This window comes from Cheilinus undulatus, linkage group 12 (assembly GCF_018320785.1).
Source record: "Cheilinus undulatus linkage group 12, ASM1832078v1, whole genome shotgun sequence".
Lineage (NCBI taxonomy): Eukaryota > Metazoa > Chordata > Actinopteri > Labriformes > Labridae > Cheilinus > Cheilinus undulatus.
The window spans coordinates 34,855,040-34,875,321 of NC_054876.1; the positions used below are offsets into that span (position 1 = coordinate 34,855,040).

The 20,282-nt window shown below is 38.2% G+C and overlaps 1 protein-coding gene across 1 annotated transcript in view; it reads left to right on the forward strand.

Moving 5' to 3' along the window:
• ppp3ca (protein phosphatase 3, catalytic subunit, alpha isozyme) overlaps positions 1-20,282 on the forward strand; it is a 66,110-nt gene that overhangs the window by 10,851 nt on the left and 34,977 nt on the right. The window contains exons 2-6 of the mRNA XM_041801126.1: positions 1,823-2,023; positions 13,439-13,563; positions 13,709-13,820; positions 17,533-17,678; positions 17,791-17,930. Coding sequence (XP_041657060.1) covers positions 1,823-2,023; positions 13,439-13,563; positions 13,709-13,820; positions 17,533-17,678; positions 17,791-17,930 — 724 coding nt within the window. The remainder of the gene's footprint in view (positions 1-1,822; positions 2,024-13,438; positions 13,564-13,708; positions 13,821-17,532; positions 17,679-17,790; positions 17,931-20,282) is intronic.

The window sequence follows — 20,282 nt, forward strand, 5'->3', positions numbered from 1 at the left end:
ACAGTTACTTTTATATGTACACTGTTGTTGGCTGGCTGGCGAGCTCTGCAATTGGACAGTCTGATTGATTTTTCTGCAATGCATTGTGGGGCAGTTTAGAATACCATACTAAAAAAATTCTGGTTAATCTATAATATCCAGGGGTTCCTCACATATACAAAATAAGGAACCATAAATTCCAGGGATGCACAATGTTATCGCCCTGGTATTGGCATTGGCAGATATTAGCTTAGTAAGGCAAGTATCAGTGTCGGCAGATATCAAAATTTCTGCCGACATTTACATCCAATATTTTGCCTGTGTATTTCAGCATATATTGACTGGAAATTTTGTTTTTATATACTGATAAATTAGTGGAGTTTTAGGCTGGACCAACAGACTTATGTTCTTTATTTATCCTCATTCTTTAAACTTAAATTTTTTTAAGGACTAAAGTTTGTTTCCTTGGTCATCCCCAAACTTTAAAAGGTGTCCAAAAGGACTGAAATTTCTTTCAGAAAAGCATATTTAAATATCAGTATCGGCTAAAATGAATCTGTAAATATTGACATATTATATAACGACAAAAATCCAGTATCGTGCATCCCTAATGATTTCAGAATGTACTACATACTCAATGTGATGTTAAATTTATGTGGTTTTGGAGACAGCAGCAGGGCTTGTTCTAGTATGTATACAGGAAAGCATTTTCATAACCATAGTAAATGTAATAATCTGTTATTTCCAACTTGCATTTCTGTGTGCTCGTTGCTCAAACTTCAAATACATTCTGCGACTTCAAACTTTCCTTTTCATCTGAATTATTTATAGCTCTGACACGTTGAAGACTTTTTTTCTGTGTTAAGCCAGATGATCTGTAGATTAACATCTATACATGGGACCTTAAAGCCTGTACAGCACAGACAGATCCACACATGATCTAATGAATAACCTTTGCTGCTGCTGAAGTAATGATCTGTGGCAGGATTTCACAGTTTCACAGGCCGTCTGTTGGGTAGGTGACTGGTGCATTTTAATGGCCATAGGCTTTAGCAGTCCAGAGAGAGTGCTTGATGAATCAAGTGCTTAGATGTTAGCTGGGTTTTATCTTGCACTCAGAAGATACTTAGCATGTTCACTACTAATCATACTGCAATAGCTGGCAGTTTGATCGAACATGCCTCCAATTATTCGTGAATAAAATAGAGAAAACAAAACTAGGGACACAAGGTGCCTTAATTTAGCATAAGTAATTTAGCACTATTCCATTTAAAATGTCATATTTGGTTATTTTTGATTAAAGATAAACACATTTAGCTTCAAAAGTAAGACAATGTATATTGTTTGCTACACAGTATCAATATGTTAAGATTTTTACAGAATTTATGAAATACACATGCAAAGCATTTAAATACTGCAAAAATAGCTGCAGTCACTGACTAGTGAATTATATCCCAGAACTGTTAAAGATAACTGTGTTTTGTGTGAAATGCAAATCAACATGTCTTTATACTTTATTGGTTCTTTGCATATCATGCAAAGCCACATCTCTATATGGTTTCATGCAAAAACATGTAATTATATACTGTAAATCAACAAGATGGCTGCAGCAAGGCATTAATGCTGCTGGAAAAAAACAGATTGTGTCTTGCAAATAGGATTTCTGCATGACTTCTTTGATGATATGTTGGCTATATAATTCCTGTTTGGTGTTTGCCACTGTGCTCTCATAACAGTGCAAAAAAAGAGTCACGAATTGTATTCTTGTTGGCATAAACAGTAGCCATAGTTACTGCAATGCCCCCTCTCTAAATGTCACCACATGCCTGTGCTCTGTCCTCAGCTGTCCCCTTCCCCCTGAGCCACCGCCTTACAATGAAGGAAGTGTTCGACTGCGAAGGGAAACCTCGAGTGGACCTCCTGAAGGCTCACCTCACCAAGGAGGGCCGTGTGGAGGAGGCCGTGGCACTTCGGATCATCAACGAGGGAGCATCGATCCTGCGTCAAGAGAAAACCATACTGGACATCGAGGCACCAGTCACAGGTAGATAAACTGTTTGAGATATCTGCCTGGAGCTTGTCCTACTACACTCATAGGCTTGTGTAAAAAGTTACATGACATATGACTACTGTTACTATGCATTTTAGCCACCAGTTACTGTACATTCTAAGTGTGTTTGTGGGTAATAAAAGTAGAGAAAGTAAGAAAACACAATCAGCCTATATGACACAAATGTCAGGGACTCTGTCAAATGAAGTACTTCACCCATAGAGTGCTCACAAACAGAGAAACTTTGAAGAGCAGACAGAGAGAGGGGTTTCATTGTATACACTGGCAGTGAATTTGATGCATACAAAAGACCTGATGCCTACACAGCTGTCCACACAAATTCCTCTTTGTTCAGTGTTTCATTAAAATGTCAAAATATGCTCATCAAAAATAACCTTGCAAAGCAGATGGATACGCCCGTTTCCTTGTTTCTCACTGGCGGATCCATCTTGCAAAGCTCCCGTCTGAACCGTTTGGGCCCGGTTAGAAAGTGACAGGACCAATCAGTGACGAGGGGCAGTACTTTCTGGCGCGGAAAAGTCGTGATGTATGCAGGCAGCCACAAGAGACGGGTGCAATTATGGCAGAAGACATTAGGGTGGATGCTGCATAAAGTCCCTGTTTTATCAGAACTTGACGACATTTCTTCATTAAAAGAAGAACAAAGAACAGCAGTGAGTTGTTTTCTTTTCAAAAATGACAAAAGTTGTGTACCGATATGTCTACAGTCGTCATGCAGTTCCCTATGGAGTTTTTTTTATTTTGTTTGTTTTTTTCTATAGAGTTTAGTCCGCGGTAGGAGCACAGCTCGGTAGCGGCTACATCACGTGTTTTGTTGCTCTTATTGGCCCACAAAGATGTGACAGACAGACCATTCATCCAAGGGCTCTGCCCTTTCCCAAATGCTGTGTATGAGTGGATTTCCAGATGGATGTGTGGAACAAATCCATCTGGTGTGCCAGGTTACATCAAAGAGGGATTTGTGGATATTCTTTTAGTTTAACATCTCATTCAGTTGAAAGTCACCTATAAACAGGGTGATGTATTAAAAACTGATACTGACATTTGCTAGCATTAGCCCAGTTAGCGCTTCTGTTGCAAACAAGGCTTTGCTATGGAAAATGCTTTCTGCAGAGATTTAATACTGACCTTGCAAGCTTTTAAAACTTTTCATGTACAAAATGTGCGCTCCACAGACTGCTGCAGGGAATTTATTGACAGTAGTATTTATTTAGCACTAGCATGCAGTGGGCAACATGTCCGTTATGATGTCCAGGTGGGAGGCAGGGCTATGCAATCAATCACATTTTGAATTTTATCTTAATAAAAGATGTGTGAATGAATCAAGTGCAAAATGATTTAAATGTCCAATTCCTCCGTTATTCCTAAAATCTTTATTCTTTTTATCAGTTAAGGCTCATAATCCCAGTCAAATGTTCTGTCTAAACTGTAGAGCTGTTGCCCAGTACTAGTAGCTGCTGCAGCTGTGGTTAATGGCCACTGCCTTGCCATAATATTTTGTAACTTGGTGTAAACAACTGTGAATAGATAGTATCGATAGCACTGGTAGGAAGAATGCAGTATAGCACTTTTTGATCTAGACCAGGGGTTTTCAAAATGTGTGAGAGTGAGCCTCCCCTACTAGAAGAATATTCATTTGGTGGACCTCCACCCACATAAAGATTCAGATTTAAAAAAAAAAAACAAAACATAACCATATTTTCAAACATTTATGTCTAATTTCAAATATTTTAAACATTTTTATATCTTTGATATTTTGGTCTGCAAATGTTCTTAAACATCTGTCTTTACCAAGTAATCAGTTATTTGGTTTCAGTAATGAATTTATTCCCAGTACTACCTGATTATTCTGCTCTGATAATCCTTAAAGCAGCGTTACCCAACCCTGCTCAACCAAAGAGCCAAACTGTTGAAAAATACCTTTGCAAGAGCCACAATCTAAGTGGTGAAAAGCAGCAAAAACAGCTTTTAGTAGCAATAAAATATGCCAATGATGGCAAAAATGGTCGAAAAGCAGCAAAAAATGGGTGCAAACGGGCAAAAAAGGGGATAAAAAGTGAAAAAATGATGGGTGAGAAGTGACAAAAAAATGAGTAACAGGTGGCAAAAAAATGGTCCAAAGGTGGCAAAAACAAGGCAAAAAAAAAAGTCAATGAAAGCAGTCAAGAGTTGCAAAAAATGGGCAAAAAGTAGGGAAAAAGTGGTATTTAATGACAGAAGGATGCTTAAATGGGCAAAAAATGGCATGAAAAAAGTGAAAAGGGCAAAAATTGGAAAAAGGTGGCAAAAATGGGCAAAAAGTAGGAAAAAAGTGGTATTTAATGACAAAAGGTAGCTTAAATGGATGAAAAGTGTCAAAAAATCGTATAAGTAGGAAAAAAGTTTCCCTTTTTTAAGGTTTTCTGGGGGAGTATCACTGCCTTAAAGTAACTATAAGTCTATTCATTTTGCTTCATGCACAGCAGAAGTTTGCAAAGCAAATCACTTTTTTTTTTTTTCTGGTTTATGGTTCAGTGCCTCCCCTGAAGTTCTGTGGCGCCCCCCTGTGGAGGCCTGCCTCACACTTTGAAAACCACTGATCTAGACAATGTCAGGTATGCTCCTATAACAAGAGCAGTAAGTAGTCACAGTTGGCGCAGAATATTGATGTTAACATGCATGGACAACCGAAGGCCAGCAGTATTAGCACTGCTTTTGTTAGCCAAATCAACTTCACATCATTTACCGACTGACACTTGGATTCCATGTTGAATAAACGGTGTTCAGTGTTTACTGGTTTCTGAGTGATTACTTAACTTTAGACTAGTTGCCTAAAAGTTGTTTGCTGTTGCATTCAACTGGATTTTAAATAATTTACAAGGAACATCACTAATTTAAAATGTTCAGTTTTAATGTTAATTTTTAAAACCTCTTTCTCACTCAATATATTCATATCATTGACAGTATATTAATATGGGTAGCACAACTCCATCTCTGTTGAACCAAAGTGATGCCAAAACACCCCTGTGACAGGTGCCAACATGTTATGTTTGAGCCAAGACTTGCAGATTGAAGCCACTTTGGGTTTGATGTCACACCCTGTCTGCTAACCAGATTTAATTTAATATACCAACGTCTAACTGGCCTTTAAAACAGCAAAGATCTATCAGGTCAGCACACATCACAGCAGAACAAGTTCTTGAGTCAACTTGGAGCACAGTTATGGAAAGTTCGATGGCTGCATTTTTTTTTTTTTTTGTATTTTTTGTTGTTTTCTACTGCCTTTCTTCGTCTACTCTTCAAAATTAAATTAAATGTCGATCAAAGGCCTAGTACTATTCACGGGTTAACTACAGTCATAATGGTGATAGAAATAAAACAGTACAACAAACTCATTGTGATGCTGTTTAACTGTGTGCCACATTACAAGATAAACTAGAATTCAGGTCAAACCCATCATTGAAAAAGAATTTATCAAAACAAAAAACAAAACAAATCTGAATCTCCACGACTTTTGACATCCCTCTCCCTTACATCTGTTGAAAAGTGTCAAAAAACACCTATTTCAACAAGAAACTACTTAATTCAGAGTCCTTACTAGTAGTGCTGAAAATATATTAAACAGATAGGCTCTGCAATATATTTTGCAATATTTCTAAAAAAAAAAAAAGAAAAAAACACTCAATAAATGAAATGCCTTTTATGTAACATTTATTAAATTTAATTTAACACTTATACATTCTCTATTGGGTCTTAATGTCAATTTCAGATTCCAGATATATCACACTGCAGCCTCTGACAGTGGCTCAGACATACAGACAAACAGAGGATGAGGATGAGGAGACACAGAGCAGGTGGATAGAGAAACTTGTCACTACGGATGGGTACCTTTCGTCTTTGAAACGGTACGGTACCAATTCCCGGTACCTGTGAACCAATACCCGGTACACAACGGTACCTATTTTTGGTACTTTTGAGTGTGAATAATATGCAATAATAAATGTTATATAACCTCAAAACTGCTGAATTTTCAATATCAAAACACTATCAAAGATCAGTTTTTTTAAAAAGTGTTTTTAAAAAATTACTCCAACATGGAAAACCTAAACTACTATAACTACCCAAAGTATTTTCTTTATATTGCACAAATGAAAAACCAGCCCACTACCTCCTATTCCTTTAATTTCCCCTCTTGGAAAAATGTGCATTGGGGTCCACGGAGGGAGAATAAGTTTAAAACAAATGAACAATAGAGTATGGAGTCAAAATAACTAACTAAATAAATAAGAGGTATAAAATTTTACCAACTAAAGTATTACAAATGAAAGTAAGCAAACTACTTCCTCAACCATGAACTACGTGTACTGCACATCTTCTTTCCTCATGCAGTTCTTTTTCCAACAAAAGTAAGATGTCATCTTTCCCTGGTAAGAGCAGAGTCTGCTCTTCACTCATCAATCAATCAATCAATCATGTGACCATCCACGCAGAAGCACAAACGTCACGCACGGGGTCCGTTACGTTATATTTGTATACTGCAAAAAGTTAACAGAAAGTAGCAAATTGGTTCATTGTGTGATGAAATAAGTAGCGAGGACAAGCCTGTGGCTCTGTCACTCCTTCAAAATCACTCTGAATCCATCCTGACAGAGTGCTTTATATGGCGCCAGCTGCGCCAAGTTAGAGAGATGGAGAGCAACTTTAAGGACATGGTCACACTACGCAGTCCTCACCGTGCCCTAATTCAGTCTCTGTGAGGTGACTGAGTGAACAAACATATGCTTTTATCTACTATATTTCCATGGTTGATATCCACAAGATAAACAGGCAAATCACGGTGTTTAAAGTGAGGATTCACTACGAGAGAGTGAGAGGGAGGGAGGCGAACGAGCAGGAAACAGCCGGAGCTGATCAGCTATACTTGTTTTGTTGATTCAGTGCGCTGCTATTGACGTCATTACTCACGTGCGTGCAATGCTGCATTCGCGTCCGGCATGGAAAATTGACTACTCTTCCACTCTCTTGCAGTCACAAGGATGTGTTTAGGTACCGAAACATGGTACCGTTTGATTCCATGAGAATCGGTACTCGGTAGTAACGACGGAATTCGGTTGGTGCCTATAAAAGTACCGAATTCGGTACCCATCCCTACTTGTCACTTCATCAACTTTATAAATAATCTGGTCACTGTGTTTCTTAAATACCATTCAAAGTCATGTTTAGCCGACATGACCAGGCTCATGAGTGCAACTGATGGTTGAACAGATGCTAACAGTGTCAAACTGCTGTGACGCTAGCACACACACTGAAGCTTTAAAATTAACAGTCAGCTGCCCATGCCGTGAGAAGACCATTTATTAGTGAGCAGGGAGGAGAGGTGCCATTTATAGCAGAAATCCAGTCATGGTGCATTATGAAGCACAAATTACTTCAACAAAAACCCTGCACATCAAGCAAGAATGAGGGAACATTCCACTTCCTATACTAACAGTATATGATTATAACATTTTGTGTCTTAAGTCCCCACACACTTGCAGCGTATTAGAAGAAAAGGTGATGAAACTGTGATAAACATGATCCTGTCCCAACTTTTTTCAAGCGGGTTGCAGGCATCAAATTCAGAATGTGTGGATATTAAAAACATGATGATAATAATCTCAGTTGAACATCAAATATCTTCTCATTGTGCTGTTTTCAATTGAATATAGGTCATAAATGATTTGCAAATCACTGTGTTCAGTACCAACTTCTTTGCAATTGGGGTTTGTACATACAGTTGCAAAGGGTTGTCATTATACCAGATTTTTAACTCCAGAACCATTCATGCAAGAACTGCAATAATTGTTACACCAAAGTAACAAAAATAGAAGCACCAATTTTAACAATGGACTATTTCTTTTTTTAGTGTAAATATAAAAAATATTTGTTAAACTCCTGCACAGTGCAGATGGTATTAAGAAGTGAAGATTAAGTCTTAAAACTCAAAGGAACACTTATTTTATTTAAAATCCCATCGCTATATTCTTTATTTTTTCCTATAAATGCCTTCTTAACAGAATCACATAAGACCATGGCCATTTAAACCATGGGACCTCATTTAGCTTCACACAAACTGTAATTTTATATACTAAATTATCTTTGCAGAACACAAGATCAGTATTTAGCTGAAGCAAAGGTGATGTACAGATAAGATGCGCTTTGACTTAAAAGTGGTCTCAGGCTCCTCATCTTGACTGGCGTCAGGAAAATGGAGGCTGTATGTATTAAACATGAAATATGGATGATGAACAGAGCATTGTGTATGGGCATTTGTGTGTGTGGAGGTCTGTTTTACATCTTTGTAAGCCTGAGTTATGTTCAAATGTCTCCGCAGTCATATATTATGAGGCAGTTATGCAGTTGTCGGTCTTTACTTGCATAGACGTGTTCCACGGGTGTTTGTGTGTGTGTGAATGTGTATGTGCGTGTGTTTGATTGCTTTAGTCACACAAGCAGTCTCCCACTCACATTGCTCTAAGCTTTGAGTGGGCGAAGGCCACTGTGGAGCTGATAGGGGAGACAGAAAAGAGAGAGGAGATGGAGGATGAGTAGGAGAGAAGGAGACAGAGGAAGATGATAATGAAAAATTGAAGGCAGTGAGGAAATGAGATGTAGGTTTGCACTCCAGAGCCATAGTGTTCACTGCGAAAAAAAGTAAGTGTCTCCCTGGAGGCTCCAGCTTTTTCTACCTCTTTGAGGTGAGAGCTTCTACTTTCTTTGTGAGGACAGAGACCTTTCAGCCAAAGACCATGAAGATCTCTAAACAGGGAGATGGCTTCAGGACAGGAAACATTAACAGTAGAGTTCAGAAACAAACAGCTTCCTATACTGCTTAAAATGTGTTACCAACAGAAATGCTAGTTGATGCAGTAGGGTCATCACAATACCAGATTTTCAAGCTTCAATATGATAGTAGTAAACATCAAGTGGTGGTGATACCCAATTCATTGCCAAGGTAACAAAAATGGATGTCCTGGAAACCAAGTACTGGGTAAATCTTGGTTTCAGTCATCAAAAGTTGCAGGCATTCACCTTCACACTTACAGGGATTATGGGTCAACTATGGTCCAGCCAGTAGTTGGTTGTTTTGATCACCAGCTCCTGCAGTCATACATCGATGTGTCCTTTGGGAAGACATTTAACCCCACTTTGCTCCAACTGCTTCATCAGTGGCATGTAAATGTATATGGATGGGATTAGCTAATACTGATGGCTAATCTTCATTGCAACCTCTGCCATCAGAATATGAATGTGGAGTGAATGAGTAGGTGTGACCTGTGGTGTGAAAGTGCTTTGAGTTGACAGGCAACTAGAAAAGTGGTACACAAGCTCAAGTCCATTTACCATTCAGTCCATTTCAAGGCTGTGAACACGTTAATGCTCATGATTAATCTGGAAACCATAATGTGCTAAAAAATAAAAATGTTAACTAATCCTATGACCAAGTTTGACCACAACTTTTCCCATATAGTCCACCAGCGTAGATGCTCATATGCCTTGGGGTGAAGAGGTGAAAGTGATGAGAAGCAAAAGTTGTGTTTTAGCAAAGACACTAACATCAGCAGTGGCTCAAGTGGTGGTGGTCAAGCTACACTAGCAGAGTGCAGCAGACCTGGATTTGTCAAGAAAAGGACAATCCAGTTTAAAAACTAAACAAGTTACTTCGGTCAATTCCTTCACAGTAAAAGTCGGTAGCTTTAATTAATTCTTGAGCACCTTTATTGTGAACGTCCCAATAGGAAATATTGTGTAGTCAATGGCAGCTCAACTCACCTCAGCATTACAGAAATGAGACTTAAAACTACAGGAGCAATTACAAAGACTTCAACACAGAGACTTATAAAATCATTGATCTGTGATCTTATGCTCATACATGAGGTCAGTATGCCATCACGGGATTGTTTAAGGAAGAGGAGGGGGTTTGTAGCATCTTAATAAGCATGTTAATGTGTTTTCGATTTTATATTCTGGAATACGGTAGTATAACACTGTTACATGGAGGGTACAAAAAATACTGTGATATGATATTTAGGTCATATTGCCCAGGCCTACTTGCGATTCTTTTATCTCAAACAGAAATGCAAGTAAACGGAAGTATTTCAAATGTATTATTAATCACGATTAATCACAGCATATTGGTGTGATTAACTTGATTAATTTTTTATACTAATTACAGCCATATCCATTTAAAATGGAAACATTTTGGTACCAAAACATCAAAAACATTTGCACATTTCTGTGCAGAAACATTGGAAATGTTTTAGGGGAATTTTGAGTATGTAGGTGTTTGCTTGCTATTTTTGGTGAGTTTATTCATCATTGATGAGTTCATTTATCTGTCCTCTGAAAAGATGTACTTTCTTAGTTTTGGTAATTTTGGATGGTATCTATCATGTAAAAACATAAATGTCTTTTTGAAGTTCTATCAAAAAAAAAATAGTGTTAAAAAAGTTGCCAAAAATTGGTGTGAAACATTAACAATGCCAGGGCAGAAGTAGCACAGCATAGCATAAAGTGTAATATTACTCTAAGCTATTGATATCCCCGAATTTTTTTGTTTTTATCACTAATACTCCATACATGTTTTAAACTAAACATTATTTGAGGAGTCAGAGAGATACTTAGTGTCAAAGAAATAGTGTTTGAACATTTTTAACTTGTATATGTTTTAATCCTAGCAGAAGGACAATAAATATAACCTGACATGCAAGATAAACTGTTTCACATTTCACTGCATGGGATATATTTCACATCCATCTGGACAATACCCCACACATAATCTTAGAGAATGACTGGACAAACACTCTGTCTGTCATGCTTATCATGAAAATGACATCTCAACCAAAGAAAGTCTACATCATTTTACTAAAGCCCTAAATAAGGTCCTTAAATAGCTTGCTTTGAACAAGTCCCAAATGAATTCAGTTCTCTGACATCAAAGAATATACAGGCTTGTTCATTTATAACCAGTCATGAATTTCAGCTATATTTAAAGGCTAATCAATTCATCACTGTATGTCTATTTCACACATTACTTCTGACTAATATCTAAAAGTTATTCTTATATAGGTCTTCTTATATGAAATCTGTGGACAGTGAAGAAAAAACAAAGTATACACAGTGCCATAGCTGTTACTTATGTCTGTCTTTGGTTACATAACATTTATAATTCATTCTACGTTATATTTCATTATTAATGACAGCCCCCTGTAAGTTTATTACTTTCATATCTTTACAGTTGCAGCAGCAACCAGATGACAATAAAATGAATCACTTTTATCAGAGATGAAGGCCCGAGACTGTTGAAATACAGATATGAACAAAACTGTGTTGTACTTCTGGCCTACCCTCTTTATTTATAAAGCAAAAACACGCACTGCTATCCAAAGAGCACCACTTTATTCTACCATGAGCTCCAGACTGATTGTTTTTCCCTTCATTTCTGTCAAAAAAATGAATAAAAACAGAAGATCTATTGCTCTTTTGAAGCATGAATGATTCATGATATTTATCTTCATAGTAAGGTTGTCCACATTTTTTAATCTGTTGACACTTCATGATCACAGATTGTTGAAATGAATCCGTATCTGTTATATTGAGAGAGAGAGAGCACAGTCTCAATTAAACAAAGTGTTGGTAACTCTTTTGTCTTGAAATGTTCCCAACATTTTGTGCATGCAGCAGTTAACCTAGAGTTTTCTGGCAACTTAAAGCAAGAAATTATGCATGCATACAGGATGACCAGGACTTCTAATTTGTCATGGTATCAAAACAGTATCAATATCATCAGATTTTTATGTGGTACATGTGGTATCCTGACGAGCTTTTTTCTAACCCAAAACATATACAGTTCTGCCCAAAATATTCAGAAAATACAGCTGGTTCCAGTTTTGTCTGTTTGTATTGATGCTGTTTTTTAAAGTGTGCAGTACACTCAAGGCATGAAGTGTGCACAAAACTTTGGATTGATATGGATCATGGTTTTGTACATTTTTGGTACAGTTAGGGAAACAAAAAAGCAACACATTAAAAATTTTTTTTATTTGTTTTTTTTTTTTTTTTTTGGTAACACTATATTTTAGGGAGCTCTAATGACCTGGTAATTTTATAGTATATAGTGTGATAATCTAGTAGATTATCAAGAATAAGGTGGTGATAAAGAAATATTCCACAAATAATCCATCACTGAGATAAGAAGAAGTCATAGGAGACTCAGATGGCTTACATAGAGCTCTTTACTAGTCTCACCGAGGACAACAGTGACAAAGCCCAAAGTAGTTCACCCTCTTATGCCTTTAGGGCAACCCCGACCTTGATCATAACTCAAAATAGTATTCTACAGACTCCACGATGGACGTTACGTGTTAAGAAGTTCTGGAGTCAGACTGTCTTTGTCTAAGGTTCACAGACGAAAAAGCTGTGAACAAATAACCTTGACTTTAGGAACAAACATAATTTTATCAAACTCAAGAAAGTCCGCACTCCTGACCTTACAGCCTCACAGCGAATGGCTGTTAAAATGCCAAAGGGAATCGTTTTTGCACTACAGTGTCCTTTTTCCTAGTTGCTGTGTTTGTCACATACATGAAAATGGTGCTGTTTAGAATATATGAAAAAGTTGGCAAGTTCTCAGCAGTGCACCTGGTGGCCACAGATGACTTCTGTCTGGTTCACTTTGTCTTTTTTTTTGATGTTGTAGTTCACTAGGACACCAAAGGGATCCCAAACAGGAGACCTTAATGATAACAGGGGCCTCTAGGCACTTTCTAACAGTTTCTTTTGGTTGCCATGATGGTCTGAACATGTTGGGTGTGACGCAGTCCAACATTACAGTCTGTGTGGGAACTCAAATCATAAATGCAGTACTGTATAAAACTTTAAGGCATGTTTAGGCCAAAACTGTCTTAATGAAATTAATGGATCATCTAAGGTCACCATCAGGCAAAAAGGAGGATTGAAACAAGCCCAGTCATACTCTGGATGTCCTTGAATAGTACCAGGGGCATGAAAAAATAATCTGTCGAAAATAACAAAGTCCACACCTCTAGGGCACAGTATGGGGTGGATGTGAGATGTGAGTGGATGTGAGGATGTGAGGAAACATAGTCTAGGGAACCGTCTGGTCGGGTAGTAGGGTTGCCACAAGCCCCTGGTCGTGCTGTAGATGCCCCCAGCCCCCCCCCCCCAAAAAAAAACACCCCTATATGCCTAAAACGTATGCACAGTACTGTATGTTTGTTCTGCATATATTGAGATTGGTACACTTTTGGACCTTACAGAAAGTCTTGCAGGTTGCTGGTTTGGTATGAATGCAGACAAAGGTATTCAACGTGACTATGTTGTTTACTGTCCTGTTGTTGCTTTTTCCAGTGTGTGGTGACATCCACGGGCAATTCTTTGATCTTATGAAGCTGTTTGAAGTGGGAGGATCGCCAGCCACAACGCGGTACCTGTTCCTCGGGGACTACGTCGACCGCGGCTACTTCAGTATCGAGGTAAAGCCATCACTGTATCAAAAACACATCATGATGGAGACTTAATGTAGGAAGCTTCACATATGCATTCACTATCACTTACATTGTGATCTTTTTTGTCCTTTGCGTGTAATAATCTGTTTTTATTTGTGTTTTATTTTTACAGTGTGTTTTATACCTCTGGTCGCTGAAAATCCTCTATCCAAAGACACTATTTTTACTTCGTGGAAACCATGAATGTAGACATTTGACAGAATATTTCACCTTCAAACAAGAATGTGAGTACCTTGCAGGGTTTAACATACTTTTTCCATCTCTCTGTGTTGTAAATGTCATTTTTTGGTTCTGTAAATCTGTAAGAAGGTTACAGAAGAAATGCATGCAACTTAAATAGAAAAGGGTGCTTTTCAAAAAGTGCTGATACTAAATAGACATCTGAACCCGGTACAGAAGGCAAAGTTTTTTTTCCTGATTATTCCCCTGAGTTCAGCAGTTTGAAGACTGATAAACATTCAGATACAAAGACCAAAGCTGATTCTGTTCCCCTTTTGTTTAAGTATTTGAGACCAAACAAAGGCTGTTCTTTGGTTGAGAAAGTTTGTCAATTTTCCTTGAATTGAGCTCTTTCAAAAATACTCAACCATTATAATGTACCGCATTCCTGAACAGGAGAGGCCATCTCTCTTCCTCCATGTGGAGGCAAGGCTAACTTTTGGAGAGAGAGATTATCTCAAGAGAAATAAACTTGTTAACCTCTGTGTCACTGTGTGAAATAAACATGCTTAAGCAACTGTTACCTCATCGATGTGAACAGAGGGCTGAGAACAACAAACCCAGAGGATGTTTGACTTCACTCTTTTTTTCTAAAGTCATAACTCCCTTGTATATTTAGTTAGGGAATATTTGATATCAGTTACATTAATGACTAAAATGTTGCATATTATACTTTCAAAGATTTAGACCATATTTAACCCAGGGGTCTGCTTCTGTGACAAGATTAATCACACATTCACACATGACAACTTTCAAGCCTTTTACAATATACTGTGGCTTTAATAATTGCATAAGTTAACTGTGCATCACAGAGACCAATGAATAGATTGAATGTGCAAAAATGAAGTCTCTGCAAGCATGCAGTTGGTCTCACAACAGCAAACACTAAATTGCATAAAGGTCCAACAATCTAAACTCCCTCCAAAGCCATCTACTCGTCTATTAATCAAAAATGTACGAGAGTCCTTGTGGCCATTTAGAGCAACTACTGGACATTTGCTTTAGACAGCCATATTTATTTCTAGAGTAGTCCTGAAGAAAGACAAAAGCGTCCACTGTGGATTGTTCAGTACAGTCTTCCTCTCATCAATGGCTTTTCCCACACTGCTGCTGATTAGCCAGGACGCCCCAAGCATGAACACCCAGCTACAGGGAAGAGAGATGGTGCTCTTGCCATCAGCCCTGATAATCCTTGCTTTCTTCATGACATGTTTCTGTGTTACATACAATTCCACTTCTTCAGAGAATTGGTCATAGGTGGATTACCTACTTATTAAAGTCCAGTACAACTCTCTTCTTGGCCCAGGCCCATCCTCCTGGCAGATGCATCAGTTGTCAGCTAACTGCAGACCTCTTTGTTTTGGCATCAATGACCTGCATCAATGACTACTCAAAATTATTCCATACCATCAGTTTCCCTCAGTAGTTCTCAGAAGCTCTACTGACAACCCTACATAGGGCTGTACAGTGCGACATATATGTCACACATGCTACAAGAAAATTGGTCCGTGCTAAGAGGTTTTCACCCCTTATCACACAGGTGCTATGACAAAGTGAGAGAGGTGTGTGAATGCCAGACGCGCAGATAAGACTTTAGGTTTGACTTGTTGCCCCACTTTGACTTCACTCCACTTTGATTTGAGATTTGAATTTCATGCCCAGTCCATTTATTTCTTAATGCTGGAACATTTTAGACTCAAGCGGAATGTTTTTCCTCTCGTCATGTGCAATCTTGTGCGTCTGGAGCGTGAACGGCCACGCTCCGCAATGATGAGAGACTTACCTGCTGCAGCTCTAACAGACGGGGCAGGCTCAGGGCAGATGCAGTACAGGTGTCATTATGTTAAAGAGGAGTGCTGCTATAATCCCAAGTTCTATTTTAAGGCACGTAGGCTAGACGACGTTAAAAACGTGTATCTACTAGCTTACTTCTCCGTTAGCCTCATCCTTTCCAATTACGCACAGACGGTCGCAGTGAATTGGCTGTCAGTGAGAGAACAGAGCTCTCAGTCTGCGCTTACTTCTGATTAATGTATAAAACGATGCATTTTTTTCTCTACTAATATCGTAGCTGCTGCTGCTGTTTGGCAAACAAGACAATACACGGCTGAATTTAACATACAGGTCTGATATGACATGGACAGACAGACAGGAGTGTACGAGGGAGAGATGAAGGAGAGAGAGAGAGAGAGAGAGAGAGAGAGACAGGAGCATGGAGAAGTATATCAATACAGCCACACACTGTAGAAACGTTGTGTTTATTGTTAGGGTAAAGATGCGATTTGGAGATAGTTGTTTTTTAAATTACCGTTGAACTCCAATAGTACCGATGTTATGATTACACTGTAAGAGAGAAAAAAGCGTCTGTTTATTTAGATTAGCTCTATAAACATCAGACCCCAGTATGATACTACAATATGGACCAGACTCTAACAGTGTTTAATTAATTTCTACCAATGTTAGTAATATTTTCCTATTCCTCTGAGTATCAGCAAATATATAAGGGGTGTCCAAGCTATGGGCTGTGGGCCAACTGTGGCCCTTGGTCCTTTTGAATTGGCCTGCAAGAAATCCATTAAAAAGGTCCACATAAGAACATAAAACTTTGCTATATTTCTTAGTTTGACTAGAAATGCACAATATTGGGCTTTATACAATATGGGGATATTTACAAATTAAATTTAGCTGATATCAATACCAATATATAAATGTAGTTAGACCTAACAATTCAGTCCTTGAAACACATTTTAAGGATGAACAAAGAAACATACTTCTGTCTCTAGAACACAGTAAAGTTTAAGTAATAAGGATGAACACAGAAAGAGACTTCAGCTGTCTGTCGGTCCTGCCAAAAGTAGAAAAAAAGATAATTACAAACAAAAGGATTCCAGCAGCAAATAGCAGCACAAACCGAGCTCATGTTCTCCTGTCTGATCTCAAAGTCTGATTTCTAAATCATACTGCTCTAATCATCTTCAAGCACCACACTTCTGTAGTTAGTCAGCTTCCAGCAGGTTGCTCTTGTTTGGTGTCTGAATGCGGAGATGAACCATCAGCGTCTCTCTTCTCTGTGATTGGCTGTTTGCTTTGGTAGACATTAATGAGAGCTGTAATTTTGGCCGTTTTGGTTTTGTTTTTCCAAGTACATTCACTTACTAAGCATGTATTTTGGTTACATGTTGGTTTTAGAGATGTAACAAACATTTTTTATATTGTGCTACAGGTTTTGTGTTCTGTGCTACAAGATTGTCAACCTCTGTAGCACCAGGGCTATGGGCAAAAAAGTTATCGTACAGCCCTGCTACAGATTGTCTTTGTTTGATGTCATCTACATTGATCACATGAATGTTCACGGCCTAAATTAGCCATGTGCTAACATAGGTAACCCCAGTAGAGATCTATCTAGTGAAAACCACACTGAAAGGTGTTTGTCAGTTATCTTTGTTTTCATCATCTCATTCAGTTGAAGTCACCAGTACATGGGGTGATGTTTGAAACTGTAACACCGGTGTTTGCGAGTGAAAGCTAGTGTTACAAATGTGGCGTTCCTATAATGCGTTGTTTTATGTGTCGCGAAATGATAAGCTGCTATCTCAAATTCACATCCTCAGTGGGACTGACATTGAAGGGTCATATGCAAAAGGTCAATATGAGGATAGTAAACAGGTTCTGAGTCTCTCCACTGACATGTCTGATCATATTTCTGTATTTTGTCAGGTAAAATCAAGTACTCGGAGCAGGTCTACGACTCGTGTATGGATGCGTTTGACTGCCTTCCTCTGGCTGCGCTCATGAACCAACAGTTTCTGTGTGTCCACGGTGGACTCTCACCTGAAATACACACCTTAGATGACATTAAAAAGGTAATAATGCACAGCTGCTGTTGAACTGGTTTTTGTTATTTTCTTTTTTCTTTTTTTTTTTTCATTCGAAAGAGTTTTTCCAACAATTACATTTCTGCCTCTTTATGTCAAGTTGGATCGGTTCAAGGAGCCACCGGCGTTTGGGCCCATGTGTGATCTGCTGTGGTCTGATCCTCTGGAGGATTTTGGCAACGAGAAAACCCAGGAATATTTCAGCCACAACACAGTGCGAGGCTGCTCCTACTTCTACAGGTGAGTGACTCTAGCCTCTTCTACCCTGCAGCAACTTAAGGCCTCTGGACCTTTTTGTTTATTATAACTCAAACACTGTTGTTCAATCTTTTACTCCAAAGAATTCATACTCTCACTACAAAATAAGTTAACTTTACAGTTTATTGTTTTAACTAGTTAGAACTCCCAATTTTGTCTAACACCACATCTTAGAGTGTTACTCCTTGCTTCGAAATGTTATTAAAGGTATCAAGATACAGTGTGGCACCTTCTTGTTACCATGATCAAGTCACAAAAAGAGAGATACAGCTTTAAGTGAGATTTAAAGGGGACATATTACGCAAAAATCACTTTTTCAGGCTTTTCTAACAAAAATATGTGCTCCTGGCCTGTCCACAATCCCCTCAAATACCAGAAATCCATCACCCACGTTAAAATAAGTATTTTTACAGCAGAAATGCAGGCTGGTACATATAATAATTTTGCTCTAAAATACTCTCTTTTTGGTAAAAAGCGTACAGAAATGACGTTCATTATAATTGTATTAATGCTTAGAGGTAATCATGAACTGGTATAAGAAGAGGCATGACTGAACTGACTGATGATGGACACATTACCAGGATAATTATAGCCTGCCTCAACATCACCTCTTTGCCTGTTTTTAGATAGAATTAAAGTTAGGTAGAGTCATCATTTCTAATATAGGCATCTCTTTAGAAATTAATGGGCAAAGTCTCTGTGACTTTGTCCATGTTTTGTACAGTTTATAGTATTAATATGACTAGTTTACAACCAATAAAAATTACTCATGCCAGCTAGTTTGGTTCGGTTTGCTTTGGTAGGTCATGTAGAATCATCTTTGTTCATTTCCTTCTGTTTTACAGCCAGATAAAAAAGCTTCACAAAAACACACACTATCATTCCATGTTTAAGTCACTAAAAAACATTAAAAAATACATAAAAAAGGCAACAATCTTTACAAAGTCCATCCATCAATCCATTTCTCTATACTGCTTATCCCGTTTGGGGTTGTGGGGAGGCTGGAGCCTATCCCAGCTGTCATTGGTCACCAGTCAATCGCAGGGCTGACATATAGAGACAGACAACCAGGCACGCTCAGACTCACACTTACAGCCAATTTAGAGTAACCAGTTAACCTAATGAGCATGTTTTTGGTGGTGGGAGGAAGCCAGAGTACCCAGAGAGAACCCACACATGCACAGGGAGAACATGCAAACTCTGCACAGAAAGGCCCTGACCGGGAAGCGAACTAGGGACTTTCTTGCTGCGAGGCAACAGCGCTAACCCCTGCGCTGCCGTGCAACCCTCTTTCTGAAGTCATCTGGTTAAATCATCTTTTTCTCTTTAAGAAAATAATTTTAAAATACAGATGAGATTAGGATTGCAGGATATTGTCGGTACAATATTGGAATCTGCAGATATTAGCTTTGAAAGTGAATCATCTTTATCTCCAGATAGGGCTGGGCGATTATGGCAAAAATCAAAATCATGATTAATTGGGCTTTTTACCTCGATTACGATTAATGAACAATTATTCCACCCCCAGCCTCTGACTCTGTTGGTTTTATAAAATATTTGTGTAATTTTCAAACGAACAACTGAAAGGAACATGCAGAGATGTCAATTAATGGTTATTTATTGAGACAACTGAAATCAAAATACACATCAGCTGAAATGAAACTAGCACTTCTTTTTCTCTTGGGTTTCCATCAGGCTACATGCCTTTCAACACCTGGCTACCTATCATGTGACTACACAGCTAGTAGTTTGTTTTAAAAAGGGTGGTACATTAGTAGAGAGATATTACAAGGGGAAAAAATAAAATAATTGACAGGGCAGGTTTATGTCGGTTATAGGCTCTAAAGGTCGGTTACGAATATTTTTCGATTAATTGCCCAGCTCTATTGGCAGATATTAAAATTTTTGCGGATAAATACAACTAAGTCTGGTTATATCAGCTGTAAATATGAGCCATTTAAATCCAGTTTCTTCATCCTCAAACTTTAAATGATGTCTTTTAAGGACTGAAGTTTTAGGGCTGAACTACATTAAAATATCAGTATTGATCTAATCTAAAATTAATCCTAATAAATTGGCACATCAAGTATTGTCAAAAAAACAAATAAAGTGCTATTTCAGATTTTTTCTTTTTTTTACACAATCCCAGTCTGCGAATAACTGTAATTTAATGACCTTTTTTAGCAACTAAGCTAAAAGGAGAAAATGATTTTGTGCGGCTGTTAAACGTAGGAATAGGGGATTGTAAAATAAAGCACACTGTGCAAATTGCCATTGTCTGCCCCATGTCTGATTTCCTGTAACCAAACCCTTTCCAGATAGTGGAGGTAGTTC